Source organism: Salvelinus sp. IW2-2015, linkage group LG33 (genome assembly GCF_002910315.2).
Source record: "Salvelinus sp. IW2-2015 linkage group LG33, ASM291031v2, whole genome shotgun sequence".
In the NCBI taxonomy this organism is placed as follows: Eukaryota; Metazoa; Chordata; class Actinopteri; order Salmoniformes; family Salmonidae; genus Salvelinus; species Salvelinus sp. IW2-2015.
Window position 1 is genome coordinate 14665109 of NC_036872.1, and position 23356 is coordinate 14688464.

The 23356-nt window shown below is 40.9% G+C and overlaps 1 protein-coding gene and 1 long non-coding RNA gene across 3 annotated transcripts in view; one reads left to right on the plus strand and one right to left on the minus strand.

The window, feature by feature from the left end:
• The window catches only part of LOC111957357 (transmembrane protein 132D-like), a 204107-nt gene that overhangs the window by 45777 nt on the left and 134974 nt on the right, over positions 1–23356 (minus strand). For both annotated transcript variants that reach the window (XM_023978126.2, XM_023978127.1), the window contains one exon: positions 18356–18499. In XM_023978126.2, the coding sequence (XP_023833894.2) occupies positions 18356–18499 (144 nt within the window). The remainder of the gene's footprint in view (positions 1–18355; positions 18500–23356) is intronic.
• On the plus strand, positions 10800–11716 carry LOC139023559 (uncharacterized). The gene is made up of 3 exons (XR_011474694.1): positions 10800–11085; positions 11233–11506; positions 11625–11716. It is a non-coding gene; the product is annotated as an uncharacterized lncRNA (long non-coding RNA).

The following is a 23356-nucleotide window of genomic DNA, read 5'->3' on the forward strand; positions in this document are numbered from 1 at the left end:
AGAAGGTCAGTGGTCTGATGAGACAAAATAGAGCTTTTGGCTCTAACTCCACTCGCCGTGTTTGGAGGAATAGAAGGATGAGTACAACCCCAAGAACACCATCCAACCGTGAAGCATGGAGGTGGAAACATCATTCTTTGGGGATGCTTTTCTGCAAAGGGGACAGGACGACTGCACCGTATTGAAGGGAGGATGGATGGGCCATGTATCGCGAGATCTTGACCAACAACCTCCTTCCCTCAGTAAGAGCATTGAAGTGGGTCGTGGCTGGGTCTTCCAGCATGACAACGACCGAACACACAGCAGGGCAACTAAGGAGTGGCTCCGTAAGAAGCATCTCAAGGTCCTGGAGTGGCCTAGCCAGTCTCAGACCTGAACCCAATAGAAAATCATTGGAGGGGGCCGAAAGTCCGTATTGCTCAGCGACAGCCCAAAACCTGAAGGATCTGGAGAAGGTCTGTATGGAGGAGTGGGCCAAATCCCTGCTGCAGTGTGTGCAAACCTGGTCAAGAACTACAGGAAACGTATGATCTCTGTAATTGCAAACTAAGGTTTCTGTACCAAATATTCAGTTTCTGCTTTCTGATGTATCAAATACTTATGTCATGCAATAAAATGCAAATTAATTAATTAAAAAATCATACAATGTGATTTTCTGGATTTTTGTTTTAGATTCCTTTCTCACGAGTTGAAGTGTACCTATGATAAAAATTACAGACCTCTACATGCTTTGTAAGTAGGAAAACCTGCAAAATTGTCAGTGTATCAAATACTTGTTCTCCCCACTGTATATATATAAAATAAATAAATAATCTCACTCCAATATATCTTTATAGAAATGTGGCAAAAAAAGATAAGATCTTGCTGCCACGGAAAGGTAAATACCTTTCTATTTGTGGAAAAATCACCCTGATTAACTCTTTAGTCATATCCCAGTTTACCTATTTGCTTATGGTCTTGCCTACACCTGGAGATAATGAAATCTGTGAAGTTATTTGGATTTTTACAAATTATCTTTGAAAGAAAGGGTCCTGAAAAGATGCCCAGGGTCCCGAACAGTTTTTTTTACAACACAAGCCAGACAAAATTAAACGTGCCTATTTATATAATGAATATGAATTTGGAGGGCAGAAAGGATTAAATATTAAATCATTAGACCTCTCACTAAAGACTTCAGTCATAAAAAAGTTATACTTCTATCCGAACTGGTTCTCTAGCAAATTAGTAAGCGTGTCTATGTTCAAGGAAGGCCTTTTTCCCTTTATTCAGATTACAACAGCTCACTTTCAGTTATTTGAAAAGGAAGTAATCTCCCAAATATTGCTATTTTTAAAACAAGCCACAGAAAGTTGGTTGCAATTTCAATTTAGTCCTCCAGAAAAGACAGAACAAATAATACAACAAATATTGTGGTTAAACTCAAATATACTAATTGATAAAAAAACTTTAAAAAAAAAAAAAAAAAAAGTATAATCTTCGTAAATTATATCATAAATTCCACTGGTGCATGTCATACATGCAGCTAACTAAAACATATGGAAATGTCTGCTCTTCCCAAAATTACAACCAACTAAACTTTTTCAGGACCCTTTCTTGCAAAGATAATTCGTAAAAAATCCAAATAACTTCACAGATCTTCATTGTAAAGTGTTTAAACACTGTTTCCCATGCTTGTTCAATGAACCATAAACAATTAATAAACATGTACCTGTGGAACGGTCGTTAAGACACTAACAGCTTACAGACGGTAGGCAATTAAGGTCACAGTTATGAAAACTTAGGACACTAAATAGGCCTTTCTACTGACTCTGAAAAACACCAAAAGAAAGATGCCCAGGGTCCCTACTCATCTGTGTGAGGTGCCTTAAGCATGCTGCAAGGAGGCATGAGGACTGCAGATGTGGCCAGGGCAAGAAATTGCAATGTGCGTACTGTGAGACGCCTAAGACAGCACTACAGGGAGACAGGACGGACAGCTGATCATCCTCGCAGTGGCAGACCACGTGTAACAACACCTGCACAGGATCGGTACATCTGAACATCACACCTGTGGGACAGGTACAGGATGGCAACAACAACTGCCCGAGTTACACCAGGAACGCACAATCCTTCCATCAGTGCTTAGACTGTCCGCAATAGGCTGAGAGAGGCTGGACTGAGGGCTTATAGGCCTGTTGTAAGGCAGGTCCTTACCAGACATCACCAGCAACAAGGTCGCCTATGGGCACAAACCCAGCGTCGCTGGACCAGACAGGACTGGCAAAAAGTGCTCTTCACTGACGAGTTGCGGTTTTGTCTCACCAGGAGTGATGGTTGGATTCACGTTTATCGTTGAAGGAATGAGCGTTACACCGAGGCCTGTACTCTGGAGAGGGATCAATTTGGAGGTGGAGGGTCCTTCATGGTCTGGGCCGGTGTGTCACAGCATCATCGGACTGAGCTTGTTGTCATTGCAGGCATTCTCAATGCTGTGCGTTACAGGGAAGACATCCTCCTCCCTCATGTGGTACCCTTCCTGCAGGCTCATCCTGACATGATCCCCCAGCATGGCAATGCCACCAGTACGTCTGGGACCTGTTGGATCGGAGGGTGAGGGCTAGGGCCATTCCCCCCCAGAAATGTCCGGGAACTTGCAGGTGCCTTGGTGGAAGAGTGGGGTAACATCTCACAGCAAGAACTGACAAATCTTGGTGCAGTCCATGAGGAGGAGATGCACTGCAATACTTAATTCAGCTGGTGGCCACACCAGATACTGACTGTTACTTTTTATTTTGACCCCCCCCCCCCTTTGTTCAGGGACACATTATTCCATTTCTCTTAGACACATGTCTGTGGAACTTGTTCAGTTATGTTCATACAAATATTTACAGGTTTTAAGTTTGCTGAAAATAAATGCAGTTGACAGTGAGAGGACGTTTCTTTTTTTGCTGAGTTTAATTGCAGCATTACCGGAAAAATTGAAGAGGAACTTGTCTGTCGGCACAGCATTAAACACCATCATTGGTTAAAGAAAATTGTGATAGTAAAAATGTTTACCAGGTTCATTTAAGGACCAAAAAATGAACAGCCGTGCCATATAGATAGTTGGGAAGAGATTTTTGACGTACCGATTCCATGGCACATGGTTTTATGAACTGATACACCAAACGACGCCAAATTCAAAACAGAATTTTTCAATGTAAATTATTACACAAAATTCTTGCAACCAACAGAATGTTATTTATATGGGGATACAACCTTCCCAGCTCTGCAGATTTTGCTGCGAAGAGGCAGAATCATTAGATAATTTGCTTTGGTACTGTCCATACTGTATGTAGCTTGTTTTTGGTCAAAGGTCCAGGAATGGCTGAAGAATTGTAATATTTACCTGGAGCTAACCCTGCTGATAGCAATACTGGGTGAACTGAGAAGTCAGTCAATCGATCAATAATATAATACTTTTAGCAACAACAAAAAATATTTTCAATTTACAATCTGTAGAAAGATTCAGAACTTTTGTGAAACATCACAGCACAGTTTAAAAATATATGACAAATAGAAATCCAAAATGGATGGTGTTAAGAGATAGATGGGAGGGGTTGAATGGTGCTGAAGGTTGGGACTAATAACAACAAGATAACTAATGTAAAACATACTGTGCCCATAAAACGTATATAGGTTAAGAACATTTTTGAAAGAGCACAGTTTGAAAGATGTGGCAAATAGAAATCAAACCGGATGGACATCATTAATACAGTGGGGAGAACAAGTATTTGATACACTGCCGATCTTACAAAGCATGCAGAGGTCTGTAATTTTTTATCATAGGTACACTTCAACTGTGAGTGACGGAATCTAAAACAGAAATCCAGAAAATCACATTGTATGATTTTTAAGTAATTCATTTGGGGTGGTAGGGTTGGAGGGTAAAGAAGGAAATATATATATGTTTAAAGATGTATGTATGTATGTAAATATATAAATGTGTATGTATGTATTTATATGTATATATATATACAGTGGGGAGAACAAGTATTTGATACACTGCCGATTTTGCAGGTTTTCCTACTTACAAAGCATGTAGAGGTCTGTAATTTTTATCATAGGTACACTTCAACTGTGAGAGACGGAATCTAAAACAAAAATCCAGAAAATCACATTGTATGATTTTTAAATAATTAATTTGCATTTTATTGCATGACATAAGTATTTGATCACCTACCAACCAGTAAGAATTCCGGGCTCTCACAGACCTGTTTAGTTTTTCTTTAAGAAGCCTCCTGTTCTCACATCATTACCTGTATTAACTGCACCTGTTTGAACTCGTTACCTGTATAAAAGACACCTGTCCACACACTCAATCAAACAGATTCCAATCTCCACAATGGCCAAGACCAGAGAGCTGTGTAAGGACATCAGGGATAAAATTGTAGACCTGCACAAGGCTGGGATGGGCTACAGGAAATAGGCAAGCAGCTTGGTGAGAAGGAAACAACTGTTGGCGCAATTATTAGAAATGGAAGAAGTTCGATGACGGTCAATCACCCTCGGTCTGGGGCTCCATGCAAGATTTCACCTCGTGGGGCATCAATGATCATGAGGAAGGTGAGGGATCAGCCCAGAACTACACGGCAGGACCTGGTCAATGACCTGAAGAGAGCTGGGACCACAGTCTCAAAGAAAACCATTAGTAACACACTACGCCGTCATGGATTAAAATCCTGCAGCGCACGCAAGGTCCCCCTGCTTAAGCCAGTGCATGTCCAGGCCGTCTGAAGTTTGCCAATGACCATCTGGATGATCCAGAGGAGGAATGGGAGAAGGTCATGTGGTCTGATGAGACAAAAATAGAGCTTTTTGGTCTCCTCCACTCGCCGTGTTTGGAGGAAGAAGAAGTATGAGTACAACCCCAAGAACACCATCCCAACCATGAAGCATGGAGGTGGAAACATCATTCTTTGGGGATGCTTTTCTGCAAAGGGGACAGGACGACTGCACCGTATTGAGGGGAGGATGGATGGGGCCATGTATCGCGAGATCTTGGCCAACAGCCTCCTTCCCTCAGTAAGAGCATTGAAGATGGGTCGTGGCTGGGTCTTCCAGCATGACAACCGACACGAAGCACACAGCCATGGCAACTAAGAAGCATCTCAAGGTCCTGGAGTGGCCTAGCCAGTCTCCAGACCTGAACCAATAGAAAATCTTTGGAGGGAGCTGAAAGTCCGTATTGCCCAGCGACAGCCCCGAAACCTGAAGGATCTGGAGAAGATCTGTAGGGAGGAGTGGGCCAAATCCTGCTGCAGTGTGTGCAAACCTAGTCAAGAACTACAGGAAACGTATGATCTCTGTAATTGCAACAAAGGTTTCTGTACCAAATATTAAGTTCTGCTTTTCTGATGTTCATCATACTTATGTCATGCAATAAAATGCAAATTAATTACTTAAAAATCATACAATGTGATTTTCTGGATTTTTGTTTTAGATTCCGTCTCTCATAGTTGAAGTGTACACTATGATAAAAATTACAGACCTCTACATGCTTTGTAAGTAGGAAAACCTGCAAAATCGAGTGTATCAAATACTTGTTCTCCCCACTGTATATATATATTATTTTTTTGGCAAAAACATATATGGGGTATTGGAAGTGCTGCAGACAATTACATTGATGGAATATAAAAAATCAAATCAAAGTTTATTTGTCAGTGCGCCGAATACAACAGTTGAAATGCTTACTTACAGGCTCTAACCAATGGTGCGGAAAAAAGGTATGTGTGTGTGTAGGTAGTAAGAAATAAAACAACAGTCAAAAGACATTTAAAAAATAGTAGCAAGGCTAATATACAGACACCTGTTAGTCATGCTTATTGAGGTAGTATGTACATGTAGGTATTGTTAAAGTGACTATGCGTATATGATGAAAGAGAGTAGCAGAAGCGTAAAAAGAGGGTTTGGCGGGTGGTGGGACACAATGCAGATAGCCCGGTTAGACAATGTGCGGGAGCACTGGTTGGTCGGGCCATTTAGGTAGTATGTACATGAATGTATAGTTAAAGTTTTCTATGCATATAAGATAAACAGAGAGTAGCAGCAGCGTAAAAGAGGGGTTGGGGGGGGGCACACAATGCAAATAGTCCGGGTAACCATTTGGTTACCTGTTCAGGTAACCAAATGGCTTGGGGAGCCTACCAGACGAGCTAAATCACTATGCTCGCTTCGAGGCAAGCAACACTGAGGCATGCATGAGAGCATCAGCTGTTCCAGATGACTGTGTGATCACACTCTCCGTAGCCGACGTGAGTAAGACCTTTAAACAGGTCAACATACACAAGGTCAACAAGGCTGCGGGGCCAGACGGATTACCAGGACGTGTGCTCCGAGCATGTGCTGACCAACTTTCAAGTGTCTTCACTGACATTTTCAACCTCTCCCTGACCCAATCTGTAGTACCAACAGGTTTTAAGCAGACCACCATAGTCCCAGTGCCCAAGAACACCAAGGTAACCTGCTTAAATAACTATCGCCCGATAGCACTCACATTTGTAGCCATGAAATGCTTTGAAAGGCTGGTCATGGCTCACATCAAAATGTAAAAAATGATTTACAGTTGAAGTTGTGGGGCGATAGTTTTTCACAATTCCTGACAGTTAATCCTAGTAAAAATTCCCTGTCTTAAGGTCAGTTAGGAACACCACTTTATTTTAAGAATGTGAAATGTCAGAACAATAGTAAAGAGAATGATTTATTTCAGTTTTTATTTCTTTCATCACATTCCCAGTGGGTCAGAGGTTTACATGCACTCAATTAGTATTTGGTAGCATTGCCTTTAAATTGTTTAACTTGGGTCAAACGTTTCGGGTAGCCTTCCACAATAAGTTGGGTGAATTGTGGCCCCTTCCTCCAGACAGAGCTGGTGTAACTGAGTCAGGTTTGTAGACCTCCTTGCTCGCACATGCATTTTCAGTTCTGCCCACAAATTTTCCATAGGATTAAGGTCAGGGCTTTGTGATGGCCACTCCAATACGTTGACTTTGTTGTCCTTAAGCCATTTTGCCACAACTTTGGAAGTATGCTTGGGGTCATTGTCCATTTGGAAGACCCATTTGCGAGCAAGCTTTTACTTCCTGACTGATGTCTTGAGATGTTGCTTCAATATATCCACATAATTTTCTGTCCTCATGATGCCATCTATGTTGTGAAGTGCACCAGTCCCTCCTGCAGCAAAGCACTCCCACAACATGATGCTACCACCCCCGTGTTTCATGGTTGGGATGGTGTTCTTCGGCTTGCAACAATGGTAACAATGGTCATTATGGCTAATTTTTGTTTCATCAGACCAGAGGACATTTCTCCAAAAGTACGATCTTTGTCCCCATGTGAAGCTGCAAACAGCAGTCTGGCTTTTTTATGGCGGTTTTGGAGCAGTGGCTTCTTCCTTGCTGAGCAGCCTTTCAGGTTATGTCGATATAGGACTCGTTTTACTGTGGATATAGATACTTTTGTACCTGTTTCCTCCAGCATCTTCACAGGGTCCTTTGCTGTTGTTCTGGGATTGATCTGCACTTTTCGCACCAAAGTACGGTCATCTCTAGTAGACAGAACACGTCTCCTTCCTGAGCGGTATGACGGCTGCGTGGTCCCATGGTGTTTATACTTGCGTACTATTGTTTGTACAGATGAATGTGGTACCTTCAGGCATTTGGAAATTGCTCCCAAGGATGAACCAGACTGGTGGAGGTCTACAATTTATTTTCTGAGGTCTTGGCTGATTTCCTCTGATTTTCCCATGATGTCAAGCAAAGAGACACTGAGTTTGAAGGTAGGCCTTGAAATACATCCACAAGTTAACCTCCAATTGACTCAAATTATGTCAATTAGTCGATCAGAAGCTTCTAAAGTCATGACATAATTTTCTGGAATTGTCCAAGCTGTTTAAATGCAGTCAACTTAGTGTATGTAAACTTCTGGCCCACTGGAATTGTGTTACAGTGAATTATAAGTGAAATAATCTGTCTGTTTAACAATTGTTGGAAAAATTACTTGTGTCATGCACAAAGTAAATGTCCTAACCGACTTGCCAAAACTATAGTTTGTTAACAGGAAATTTGTGGCGTGGTTGAAAAACAAGTTTTAATGACTACAACCTAAGTGTACGAAACCTTCCGACTTCAACTGTACATAAGTATTCAGAACCTTTTCTATGAGACTGAAAATAAAACTCAAGTGCATCCTGTTTCCATTGATCATCCTTGAGATGTTTCTAGAACTTGGAGTCCACCAGTTGTAAATTCAATTGATTGGACATGATTTGGAAAGGCACACACCTGTATATATATATATATATATATATATATAAGGTTTCAAAGTTGACGGTGCATTTCAGAGCAAAACCCAAGCCGTGAGGTTGAAGGAATTGTCCGTAGAGCTCCGAGACATAATTGCGTTGAGATACAGATCTGGGGAAGGGTACCAAAACATTTCTGCAGCATTGAAGGTGCCCAATAACACAATGGCCTCCATCATTATTAAATGGAAGAAGTTTGGAAACACCAATACTCTTCCTAGAGCTGGCCGCCCGGCCAAACTGAGCAATCTGGGGAGAAGGGCCTTGGTCAGGGAGGTGACCAAGAACCCGGTCACTCTGACAGAGCTCTAGAGTTCCTCTGTGGAGATGGGAGAATTTGCAGAAGGACAACCATCTCTGCAGCACTCCACCAATCAGGCCTTTATGGTAGAGTGGCCAGACGGAAGCGACTCCTCAGTAAAAGGCACATGACAGCTCACTTGAAGTTTGCCAAAAGGCACTTAAAGATTCTGACCATGAGAAACAAGATTCTCTGGTCTGATGAAAACAAGATTGAACTCTTTGGCCTAAGTGCCAAGCATCACGTCTGGATGAAACCTGGGACCATCCCTACAGTGAAGCATGGTGGTGGCAGCATCATGCTGTGGGGATGTTTTTCAGCGGCAGGGACTGCTAGACTAGTTTGAGGGAAAGATGAACGAAGCAAAGTACAGAGAGATCCTTGATGAAAACCTGTTTCAGAGCGCTCAGGACCACAGACTGGGGTGAAGGTTCACCTTCCAACAGGACAACGCCCCTAAGCACACAGCCAAGACAACGCAGGAGTGGCTTCGGGACAAGTCTCTGAATGTCCTTGAGAGGCCCAGCAAGAGTCCAGACTTGAACCCGATCGAACATCTCTGGAGAGACCTGAAAATAGTTGTGCATCAATGCTCCCCATCCCATCTGACAGAGCTTGAAAGTATCTGCATAGAAGAATGGGAGAAACTCCTCAAATACAGGTGTGCCAAGCTTATAGTGTCATACCCAAGAAGACTCGATGCTGTTATCGCTGCCAAAGGTGCTTCAACAAAGTACTGAGTAAAGCATCTGAATGCTTATGTAAATGTGATATTTCCATAAAAAAATGTATGAACTAGCAATTATGGGGTATTGAGTGTAGATTGATTAAGAAAAAAAAACTATTTAATCAATTTTAGAATAAGGCTGTAACATAACAAAATGTGGGAAAAGTCAAGGGGTCTGAATACTTTCCGAAGGCACTGTATACTGTAGTTTCCATAACTAAAAATATTGTTGTTTCAGCTGTTTGAAGCTGGTGTACAAAACCAAAAGTAAAAGACACAAAAACAAAATGTAAGAACAGGAAGCATAGAAATAGTGCGCATGCACTTGCTTTCAAGTAGAATGATAGATTTATAACTCACATTTCTATGTGAATTTGGTCAGGTCCCCAAAAATTTACATATTGCCACTTTAAAAAGACAGATTTCTATATTACGCTAATTATATTTCAGCGGGGCCACGGAAATTTACTCGAGGGTTAACATTTATGTTTTAGTAGACACTCTTATCCAGAGTGACTTACAGGAGTAATTAAGGTTTACGTGCCTTGCTCAAGGGCACATCAACAGATTTTTCACCTAGTAGGCTCAGGATTTGAACCAGTAACCTTTCTTTTACTGGCTCAAGGCAGCCGCTAGGCTAGCTGCCAGCGTGATATCCGGCTCTATTGTTTGCTTCCTCCTCTCTCTTTCTCTCTGTCTGTCTTCAGTAAGAGAAAACCTATGGCAATTTATACTTGAATAACTTTTTTTTTAATTATTCATATACAGTATTAATTTATTATATCTGTGTCAATATTGTCCATGAGTTTTAATAGTTTTAATAGATTGACCAAATGGCTCAAGAGAAAATAGCCTCATTAATAAAAAAAAGCATCTAATCAACAATGTCATTATTTTCAATTAACACTGCAACTCTTCCAACTATTAACTTTTTTCACAACTGCCACCAGTTTGACGACAAAACATAGTAAATAAATAAATACAAGTTTTTAAAAATGTATAAAGGATATTTCATGCTGAAACCCTCATACAGTATTACACATCAATGGTATTACAGTTTTTTTGGATTGCTTACACACTAAAATTAAAAGTAGTACACTATTAGCAAAACTTTACACTCAAGAAGCAAAACATCAGCCCATATTTGCACAACTATAAGCACATTGTCAACCTCACACTTGTTGCAAAACTCTACACACAGTGATTTGCAAAACACTAAACACACTTAACATACATTACACACAAAAATCTATCATGAAGTCACGTCCTTGCAATASCAAAGCACTGACTGTCAAATTACCACACCGTCCAACCAATTGGTTCAACACAGTCATCAGGTGTGCAAACACTCGTTTGCTTAATTGTAGACACACCAATCAGGTGTATAAGCACTATAAAAAGCAGCAGGTGAGTTCATCGGTCTTCAAGCACAATGGAAAGAGTCAGAGAAAGAGTAAGACGAGGAGGAGGAGGAGGAGGAGGAGGAGGAGGAGGATGACGACGACGACGAGGAGAACGAGGAGGAGAACGAGGAGAACGAGGAAGGGGAGGAAGAGGAAGAGGAAGACAAGAAGGTGCTCAAAGAGGACCGAATCTGACAAATGAGATCCGCGCAACACTGGTTGACCACGTTGTCAACCACGGACTGACGCTGAGGGAGTCTGGACTGCGAGTACAGCCAAATCTAAGCCGATATACAGTGGCAAGTGTGATGAGAACATTTCGACTGGAAAATAGGTATTGTAAAAATATCATCATATCAAAAACATCTGCACGGTTTCAGTAACTGCTTACAGTACTGTATTCTATGCACTATCAGCACTTCTGTTACCTTTTCCTGTGAAATTACTGTACTATTGTATACTGTTTTTTTTTTCTACATAGGATTGAGGGTCAGGGACGACAAGGGGGAAGGCCTCCTATGTTCACAGAACAGCAAGAGAGGGAGATAGTAAACATGGTTTTGGCCAACAATGCTATAACACTCAAGCAGCTCCAAGCTAACATTGTCAATAACCACGCCATTTTCAACGATATCCATCAGGTCTCAACATCAACACTGGCACGCATCCTAAAAAATATTCATATTCAAATTTATCTAGTGCCTTTTGAGCGCAATTCCGAAAGGGTGAAACGACTGCGGCATGATTATGCAGAGGTATGTATTCACTTTAGCAGTGTGATCTTGCATACAGTCTCATAATCTTTTACTGTACTGTAATATGTATACTAGATCTACACTGAACTACACAATTTTGCCTGACACTGTTTTTCAGAGAGTTTTACGAATGGATGGAGAGGAGATCCAGCATGAGTTCATTTACGTAGATGAGGCTGGGTTCAACCTGACGAGAACACGAAGGAGGGGAAGAAACATCATTGGCCACAGGGCTATAGTCAATGTCCCAGGGCAACGTGGGGGTAATATAACACTCTGTGCAGCCATTACACAGAATGGGGTCCTCCACCGCCATGCCCATATGGGCCCTTACAACACAGCACTCATACTTACATTCTTGGACCAATTGCACAACATAACAGCAGCAAATCAAATCGATCATATGCAATATACATTGTTGTCTGGGAAAATGTGTCTTTCCACCGCTCTGCTCTGGTTCAGAACTGGTTTCAGCAACATCCATATTTCACCGTCCTATATCTTCCACCATACTCTCCATTCCTCAACCCTATAGAAGAGTTTTTCTCGGCATGGCGGTGGAAGGTATATGATCTCCGTCTCCAGGCTGAGGTACCCCTCATCCAAGCCATGGAGGAGGCCTGTGACCAGATGGAGGTAGCAGCAATGCAAGGATGGATTCGTCATTCAAGACGTTTCTTTCCAAGGTGTCTTGCTAATGACAACATTGCCTGCGATGTTGATGAAATTCTCTGGCCAGATCCAGCTAAGCGAAGAGACAATGTCTAGTTATTTTTTTATATATATTTTTTTACTTACAATACGTAAAGTGACGTTTGGTTACAGTATTATGAATCTCCATGTCAACATTTTGGGCGTGTTGAGAAATAAATGAGTTTCTTCAGTCTGCAACATTGGTCTTGTGTAGTGTTTGGTGAATTTACATTATATTTGTACTTTGTTGATAGTAGCCTACTCTAATCATTGGGAAGTAGAAGTGCTAAAAGTGTTTTAGGTTTATCACAGCAGAGTGTAACTCGTGCAAACAGAGTATAGTAATGTGAAACGTGTGTGTTTCATATGGTAACAAAGTGTGGTTTTTAAAAAGAAGTSTATAGTTTTTACAAGAGTGTTTAATTTTGCAAAGGATCTGTAGTGTTTTGCTAATTGGATGTGTGGTTGTGCTAATTGTGTGTAGTGTTTTGAAAACACGGGCCCTGTTTTGAAAATCGTGCTTAAGCAATCAAAAAAAACTGTAATTAAGTTGATGGTTTATATTCAGGATAATGTTTAAAAGGGTCACTACACGTCTTGTGATAGACTACTTAAAATCCTTGAAAGATCCTCGAAGATCTGGTAGTTTCAGTATATACCTACCCTTTGCAACCCTATCTTTGACAGAAAAATGTGAAAGCCACTCTTCCTAGAGTTTGAACTACAACAGGTCGGCACAGACCATCACATTCAGATTGGAAATATCCAAAATGACTTAACAGTGATCATTGATGGTATATGGTAGTGACATTACTGGTAAACAAAATGGAACTCAGCAACATCTCTTCAAGTACAATCTATCCATGTTTTTCACCAAACACGGTCACAGCTCCAAAGCGCTCAGGTGTGGCCATCACAATGCAACACTGTTTTTGATTCACAGCAGTGCTGTGGCCGCGAAGATAATCACTGTCGAAGATATTATATTACACCTACATCTGTCAGGACTGAGTGTGGAGGAAAGCAACATGGTCTGACAGCGTGTCTGAGTGCTTGGGTTGATTAACATACAACACTATGGCACCTGACAGCCAAATGAACTGCCTGCTGGCACTTCTCTAATCCACTCACAATAATCTGAGCAGAAACAATTATGGAGGACATGGCAGATGAAGTCCAGCCATCCTAACACATTACACTGATGGGCTAACACTGGCCCCCAGTGGCACATTATCGGCCAGCTTAACTCACAATCAATACTTTAACATACACACTCACCTTCCTCCTCAGTAGCCTGACTGGGGAAGGCTGGTATTCTATAGAGGACTGGAGTGGAGCGACCACATCACTGTGAGTTATACAGTCTCTGTCAAACTCATCCCTCAAGGTATCATAAACGTCCAGGGGGATCAAGAGGCACATTAATCAGACACATTAGGCAGCTAAAGGGAGAATACTTACTTAGAGGACATTAAGGCTGTCTCGAGATCAAGCCCAGGAAATTAACAACTCGCCCAACAGATACAATCAGTGACAGATATGAGGGATGGGATTCGAGAGCATGAAGGTGTGCAGGCCTAGGTGATGAATATAGAGTTGGCTTGACAGAACCAATTAAGCAACCCACGGTCCACATCAGCCCAGCCTGGTCTCAGAGCAAAACACATAATGTACTAAAATCCGTGAAACTCCATTTAGTATGATATGTTACTTTACGTCAGGTAACATTATATTGGCCTACGTAAATCCAGGATACCCAAAATCAATGATGAAGGCACTGTAATGCACAGAGTCTAAATTAGTCAAGAATTAGAGCAGAACGTGTGGCTAGTGCTGTTGCGGTGACCGTATTACCGCCACACCTGCGGTCACGAGTCATGAAATCAGTCAAACTCCACGTGACCGCTTAGTCACGGTAATTAGGCTTCTCCAAGCTCTGATGCTGCTGACAGTCATTAGTAGCCTACCAATGCCTGGAACTCAGCACTCTATTGTCGCTCTAATCACTCTGACATCAATGCAAATATGTTCAAAAATCAAATCAAACACTTCATGAAAGCCCATGAGCTCATGTTGCGCAACATTTCTATAGTCTATGCAATTGCGCGGGAAAACAGAGTGATGGACTCTACTAAAAAGTGGAGGGTCCCATCAGCCTTCTATAGGCTAGGCGTACTATATTTATTTCTCAATAAATTCTCTTTCCTAATATTAAGCACATTGTTTATCTTTACAACATGAGTATGGCCTAACTGGCTGGCATGAAAATTAACCATGGGTAAAGTGTCCTCCATTCTCTATTTAAGTGCATAGATGACATGTATTTTTCCCGCTGCCCCTGTTTTGAGACAAGTGCATGATAATGGTCCATTCTAAGTCAAAAGAAATTTCACACATATATTATTTAGTGTATGTAAAGAAAAGATTAAATCAATAAAAGTCTGATGGGTGACAATATTAGCCTATCAAATGTGAATGATATATTATCACTTGTCAATGATGCCCAGCATAAGAAAGTGCCTTTTTTGCGACTTTTTCGAGTCATAGTCGCACACCTCATGTAGCCTAGCCCATAGCCCTATATGTTTTGATAGGGTTTGTATAACAACTAAAGTGGCCAAATAACCTCTTAAAATTAAGCACATTAATCTGCTTTACAAGGGGTCTGGCATACATCTGGTAATTTTCACCATTTAAAATGCACCTTTATAATAAAAGCCTTACATGCATAATTGCATTTGCGGTCACTTATAATATTTATTTCTCACAAAGAATAGAATAGGTTGCCTTTTGTACTATGGGGGAAAGTAGATTAACATAGGCTAGTGCTTTTGCTGTTCGTTAGGCCTACTCATCTTGTTGGCTAGCGAAAAGTAAATGTGGACTGTCCTTCCAATATCTTCAATATGCATCTCGGAATTGGATAAGGACATGCACAGTTGCGTCCCCAATGTGTCTGTCTTCACTTGTAGCCTGTGAGAAAGACCTGATCACGTGATGGAGAGTCATGTGAGTGCGAGCTGCTTAGGAGTGTGCAGCACTCGGGGAGAAGGGTACAACGCAGCACTCCGGGCCAAGGGCACAATGGCCACTGGCTTCAAAAGGCATGTCTTTTTTTGGGGTGCATTATGGCCACAAAGGGGATGCCGCCGTGAAATTTGAGGCATTATCAAGTGCTTTATAAAAAATCTAAATTAGAGTCGCATCATGCAGCCTTAAAATGTATAAACAATCTAAACATGTAACCCAACGATTGTAGAACTAAAGTTACATTAATAACTCTAAATTAAGCATATAGGAGTAACCGCTCAACACAGAATAGCCGCATGTGCGCACTCCCTCAAATCGTTTGGAGAAAATATTCGTATTTTATTCAGCTTGTTCAATTGTATTATTCATACTATAAAATAATATAAAACAATGCCATGGAATTCCAAGCAAATCTTGTCTGCTAAATTAACTAGTGTAGCCACAGCAATTTAGCATTGCCAGATCAGGACTTAACATAAGGACAACTCATAAGGACAAGAGTATGCTATTCTGTTCTTCTGAAATAGACCACATTTTCTTCATATCATGCTTCTTTAGACCTGTCTTAAATAAATAATAGATTTAATTTGAAGGTGTAGGCTATATTACATGGATTTCTTAGACTTTTTAGAATGTAGATGTTCCAAAAGGTCTGTATCAGTGGCTTGTAGGCTATGTGTGTAAGCTAGGAGATTCTAAATGTGTTTCTGTTAATTAACAGTCAATTACCGTGAGACCGACACTTATTTGCTTGACAATCACTGGCTGACGAAATGTTGTGACCGCCACAGCCCTACGCGTGGGACTGCCTAACCTCACCTGGAGAGGGTGACTCACCTACCGACTTCAGGGGCTAATAACCTCAGCGAACTGACAAACACCACACAGAGTGGGATATCAAACTAATCTGGGACCAGGGGAGAGTTTGGGCATCTCATATACAGTGCACTCTACACATCCGGGCACATTTTCTGCATTTGGTATCATCTGTCCTTTTTCACCTACAAAAATTATTGACGATATATGCATGCAAAAAAAAAACTGACAGAGCCTAATTTCTGCCTGTACCTGTCAACACAGATTTGTTTAAGTAGCATTATTCTCTAGTGTGGGGTTAAGGGAGAAGCATGTCAGATGAGGTATCCTTTTAAAAACATGCAGTGTAATCATAAATATACTTAAAACTGCCTTTAATTCCCCAGGCCCAAATTACATGAATTAATCATGTTTACACTGATGCTCCACGGCTATGATTAGAAATGAACTGATACAATCTAGGTCTTCTTCACCAAACTGGTTTATGCAAGAATAAACATAGTTATTTCTACTCAAAGCACTAACATCCTCTGTCAGCAACCTCTTTATCTGAGGTTGCTCCCTTTTCTCTGAAACTCACTCTGGCGTGGAGGGACATCAGTTCTCAATATATAACACAATGCTAATGTGGTAGAGCAGGCTACAGAAAAAGATTCCTCCTAAACACACTTTAAGAAAATCATCTTTAAGATGTTGAGCGCAAAAACGAGGCCAAAGTTCCTTCCTCACTATAACTCATTAGTGTAGACAGAGTAGCTACCTGTAATTAGGATGGCCCAGGTTTTTGTCTCCTTGGCTGAATTCATCGTCATGACATGTTCAAAGAGAGTGAAACAGACATCAATTGGCGGAGTCTTTGGCACATAATGGACCTGTCTATAGATAGCTCAGCCAGTTAGGATGGGAAACAGACTGTGGACAGATTGAAGTCTCTGCACTCCAGTTGGAGAGTTAGCCATTCCATAGATCATTTACAAGTCATTGTCACAAGTCAGAAGGAGGATTTCTCAGGGAACAGAAGTGAGCCATTGATGTGGAGGCTTTGCCTGAATCCCACTGTACTGTTTTGGGTTTGGTGTTGTGTTTTGTGCGGTGTAGCCTCGGTTTGAGAGAGGCACAGAAAAGAAAAGAACTCAAGCGACCTGTCATTGATGTTTCCATATCAAATGCCTTCTTTCGCTGAGTGTTTGTTTATCCTGTCTTTAGGCTTAAATCTGAAAATAGATACTCTAAAAATAGAATCTTATCTGTTCCGGATTTGTTTATTGATTTAACACAAGCGGTTATGTAGAATGTACAAATGCCTGTATATTGTCAATCAACACAGATGTACTCTCATTCAATCCTATTTGGTTCAAATAAATTATTCCCAGTGTCTTAGTTGTTTCATAATCAGGCACACCTACAGTATGTGCCTTATTGTTCTCTCTTTACTGCTGTGCAAATTAGACAATTATGTGTGCCTGCTACCGGCATTTGTCACCTGTCAGTGACTAACCTGAGTAGCAGTGCTTGACTTGGGCTGGAGCTCACCGGAGCTCACTACCGGCACCTCAAATTTTCTACTGCTTGAGCTCCTGTTCCTCTTATAGAATATTAGCTCAAAAGTATTGTGGAGCTCCTGCACCTAAATGTAAACCTTACCGGCACCCAAAATGAGTACCGGCACCTATTTCAGTCCAAGTCAAGCGTTGATCCCAAGGCACAATACAGCCTGTATATAGCCATTGAGATTATAATTAAACTATAGATGAACACTAGCAGGACACTTAGACAAAAAGACACGACAGAAGTCAATATCCAAAGTATTTTCATCACCAGAAGGTTGAAAAGAATTCTGACAAAATTAAACACAAATCAATGTTTCAAAATGTACTTGAGTTTTATCCCTTCTTGCAACGGGCAATGAGTCAGGCTTGGACTGTGCCAGCAGTCAATACAACAATAAATGGCCATGCAACTGAGTGCACTTGGCCATTCTTCATTACGCTCCACCTTCCATGAAATGGCTTAAACCCATTTCACTGGAAACTCCATCTCAATCAGTCACCATCCAACCACTAAACACGGGTCACTGGACAATGGTCACTGGAATTCAATTAAGACATCTGCACACTCAAATAATACCAACATGTAAATAAACAGCAATTGCATGAGCCTCGTGCAAACAATTTATTTCCGACCATATGAAAACCATATGTAAACCTGCAATATCTTTTTCATTGGAATTTTCTTTTAAATGTTGATGATAAAAAGTAGTTTTGTCTATAAATCTAATAATTTCTTTCTGATTAGTCTCTACCGACTGACCTTGACCACATCTTCATCTGTGGAATGACAGTCCACTGCCTCTGAGACGTCAGTGACCATGCCGTCCGCTCCGATGGTCACCACCTTAACTGGGACAGCCACCGTCTTCCCTGTCAGCACGGCCGTATTCAGGATCTCCGTGTCCTGAGAGAAAGAGACAGAGGACCAGCAACAGTCATACACATGGAAATATCAGTACATTACACAACATGGAGAAAAACAGCTCTATAATCAGAACCGTTACTGAGTGGACAGCTCCAGAATCAGCACCATTACTAGGTGGACAGTTATAGAATAAGCACCATTACTGAGTGGACAGTGCTCGAATCAGCACTATTACTGAGTGGACAGCTCTAGAATCAGCACTGCTACTGGGTGGACAACTCTAGAATCAGCACTATTACTGAGTGGACAGCTCTAGAATCAGCACCATTACTGAGTGGACAGCTCTAGAATCAGCACCATACTGAGTGGACAGCTCTAGAATCAGCACCATTACTGAGTGGACAGCTCTAGAATCAGCACCATTACTGAGTGGACTGCTCTAGAATCAGCACCATTACTGGGTGTACAGCTTTATAGTGAACTTCTCCAGAATCAGCACCATTACTGAGTGGGCAGCTCTAGAATCAGCTCCATTACTGAGTGGATAGATCTGTTACTGTTAGTGAGTTCACAGCTCTGGGTAGAGAAACAAGCTCAGTTCTATTAGGGAGTGGGCAGCTGTGTCTGACCTCAGTATTGTTATTAAATGGAAACCCTGGTGGAGAGAGAGGATCAGCAGGGGTTCATTACTCCCAATAAAGCCCCTAACCTTTCATTACACAGCCATCACACTGTCAGAGGAGATAATTGGGCCAATTAAGACAGGCCTGGGAAAGGCTTTACTGTCTTAGCCAGACATGAACATGAAATTGTCTGTTATAGCCATTCACTTCATTACAGTTTGATTTCAATTAGACAGCTAAGCACGCTGAACCAGCATGAGAAAGGCCTTGGAGCCAAGGTACACAGCCTTTAGATCATTGAGGACTGTCTGCTCTTTGCTTTATTGAGGACCCCACATGACATTATTTAATCCTATAGAGTGAAAAATGTCATTCCAAGCAAGGTCTTCTCATTTAATTGCTACTACCAAACCTTGGTTAAAGCTGTGTCTGTACTGAAGACTTGGCTTTCAAATGCTTCTGAGATGGCATGACATTATGCAGAATTAAGGTATGGTTATTAACCTAATTCCAAAATGATGTCTATAGAAGACATTGACATATATTTTCATATCACTAATACTGACACCTTGTAACAGGCTCTATCTGCTGTGTGAATGACTTCCTGTCAACATATTCCTTTCTCTGCATGAGGGAAGAACACATGAATTTGTATACTGCTCCGTATACTGCCAGCATGGGTCCTTAATACTTGTACTTATGTCTGTGTGCTTGTGAAAAAAAGAGAAAAGCGGGATTAAGTTCCGTTAAAAGGAGCCTGGACTTTTGTAAGCGTCAATTACCCAGTCCATTCAGGCTTTGGAGTGAAGTTATTATTAGCTGTGCCAAAAGACACCAAGGAATCACAAAAACACTTAATGTGGCACCATCTTCAAATAGCTTTTCATTACATTTTTATTGACTGTGACAGTGTTACATAGCATATAAACCCCTCTCTCTCACTCTCCCCGGTGCTGACTTTGCTTCAATTCCCCTTAAAATAGGGGCTGCAGGAAATTAATTCTATCTCTGCTGGGATTCCTCCATTTCCAGAGGGTCTTTTATAATAGATGATGGGGTAAATGGTTGAGACCTGCTGAAACACAGGGCAGGGTTACATTACAGCAGTTGGAAGTGACCCAGCAGGCTGGGACCAGCAGAAGAGAGAGAGAGCAGGCCCTGTCAGTAATAAGATGCTTCAATGGCCCACACAGCCAGCCACACACACACACAGACAGCCACATACACACAGAAAGCACGATTATTGACAAAATGGAGAGATGTGGTGCACAACAGAAGAGTTACTTACAGCTGACTCTGAATGGGACAGAGGTCATAGTGAAATATGAGCCAGATTCCTGTAGTACAGGAATTATTACTCTATTAACTAGTAGACTGTTAAAATAGAAAGACTCAAAACACCATCATTGTGCAGTAAAACCATGAAAAGTAGTGCACCTTAGCTGAGATCTGGTGTTTGGAGGGTGTTTGAATGTAAACCCAATGCAAGTGTTATGATACATTGAATGTTTTTTTAAACAGAATGGAAGTACTCTGAACCACCCAAAGTGGTTCTTCAATCTGAATATTGGAGTTTTTAAGAGTGTTGTGAAAACACGTTTTGGTGTTTCGGTGCATGTAAAAGGCATCATCAAAACCAAACAAATATGTTTTGGCAGACTGTGTCTCTCATATAATCAAATATCTTTTAATTGCAAATTATTTATTGCATAAATATTGATTGATTATAAATATTGATGGAATTTTCTGTCAATATTTTGATAAACATTTTAAAGAAGACACTGGGAATGTAATACTTTTCCCAGGCGAGACTTTGGCACTAATTATAGCTACAGTTGCCAGACATTTACAAATAAATGTTACAATCAAAACGTTTAGGGCTATGCAAGTTATAGCAGAGGTAACATGTATGAGTTGGGCCTTCATCACTGATATTCACGTGGAGGTGAACCCAGGTCTCCTACTTGTCAAAACACTGCCTTAGGACACTCAGCCATTCTTCAGGACTAAACTGTTGTACACAATCCAAGAATGTATGTCAATCAAAATGTTATCACATTGAAAAAGGAAAGTGAAAAATAATGAACTCAATAAGAACATTTGTTTTGTGTAGGACGTTGGCCTTTAATGCTAACAGTCTGAGTAAAACAGCCATTTTGATTCATTGATCAGTGTTCTTGATGCCACTGGAGTTAATTGACACCTCATTGTTTGCACCCTTCGTGCTAATTTATGCAAATTAATGCCTGCTTTTTAGTTAATACTGCTGGCTTGTTTGCCTACTAGCTTTATGAGTTTTATGTACTGTTTGATGTATACCCAACATACTATATGCTAAACTAAATAGCCACGGCCATTTTTGCCTGCTCTATCTTTGGCCTAACACACCACATGTTATTGCATCCCACTTTTGACATTCATTTTGTTATCTTGATGCTATCTATATTTGCAAAGCTTAATCACGTATATGCTTTCTGCATATTGGTATTGATGTTTAATAATTGTATTCATATTGCAATTTAATATTATAGTATTTTATAACGTAATTATACTTTCATGTACTGTCATTATTGCTTGTTATTATTTGTTTTTTCTCTGTCTCCCTGCAGAAAAACATACATACAATATTACCCACAGGCTGGCCAATCCTAAACACAACCAATCAAGACCTGGATCACAGACTACTGCCAACTGTCAATCATATTGTCTATCTCAACTGTATTGTGATTCAATTCATCTGAACAACCTTCCATGCCATGTATCATGATCTGAATATAAAGACTCAGGTCAGGACATTCGCATAATGGATTACCGGTGGATCACATTGAGCCCTGGGCTGAAGTTTTGTCATTGCCTGTATTTCTTTCCATGAATGTGAAATATGCCACATTTCTATTGATTTTGAAGAATATTATACATATCTTTATCAATGTAAAAATGTGAATGTTACGATGTGCGCTGAGAGTCGGGAAGCAAGTTCTGGGAGAGAGTGATTTAATCAATAAACGAAACATAATACCAAACAAGAAACACGAACACCGCACAGACATGAAACAGAAACAATGACGCCTGGGGAAGGAACAGAAGGGAGTGACATATATAGATAGGGCAGATAATCAAGGAGGTGATGGAGTCCAGGTGAGTGTCATTATGCGCAGATGCGCGTAACGATGGTGACAGGTGTGCGCCATAACAAGCAGCCTGGTGTCTTAGAGGCCGGAGAGGGAGCACACGTGACAGTGAAAGACCTGTTAATGTTTTGTAATTTAATCATTTGCAAATAACAGATAAAGCATTTGAAGTTTCAATCATGTATTGAAAAAGCAATTTTGTACTCATTAGTTATTATCCTGGACAAACATATTAATTTATTTTCACAAAACAATCTTTTCTGGTGTCCTTTGTTTGAGCATAGTACTGTACATTTGAGCTTTTGGAATTACCGATGAGCAGTTAATCAACACCATATCAGAGCAGGGAATATACAATAAGAGGGACTCCCATTTACAGTATTGGGAGACTAGAAGAATGGATCTAATTCTGCACTAGACAGGATTCAAAACACCTTCATAGTGTTTAGGAGCTTTAGACAGAGGGAACAACACCGAAAGAGAAGGGATCTAATTCTGCACTGGACATGATTTTTCGGGTTAGTGCTCCCAGTCTCTGGCAAGGTGGTGCACAACTCTTGATTAAGTGGTGTTAGAACAAACCATGTCATGTTTCAGAACACCTCAGGATGAATGTTTCAGTACACTACCCTCACAACCATGTGTTTCAATATTCCAGCAAAGATAAGGTTGTGTCTCCTTTAAGGTGGTGGCAGCTCAGTTGCCACTAGTTTTAGTGTTACAAAGCACTTCGTTTTAACAGTGTAATGCTACCACCTGGCTGGGAGACTTAGACTTTTTAGGAATGTGATACATTTTTGTCACCCGTATACCTGAGAAACCATATACCTAAAACTCACTTATTTTGAGTGACTCCTTAACACTATTACCTTGCATGGCCTTGATGCGGGTTGTTCTGTGACCCAGGAGCAAATAGCTACCAGTTCTGGAGACCCTATTTGATAGCCAATCAGCCCTGTCTCAGCCACACAGATTGAGTGTTTTTCGGCCTTTGCCTTATAACATCTGGGAGAAGTGGCTGCCCAGTTTATCATGGGCCTCTGTTAGCATTCAGCACGTGCAGTCGCTGCTTAGAGATGTGGTCTGGGTCATAATTTCTGCTCGCATCTGGCTTGTATCTGAAAATAAGTGAGACTTATAGT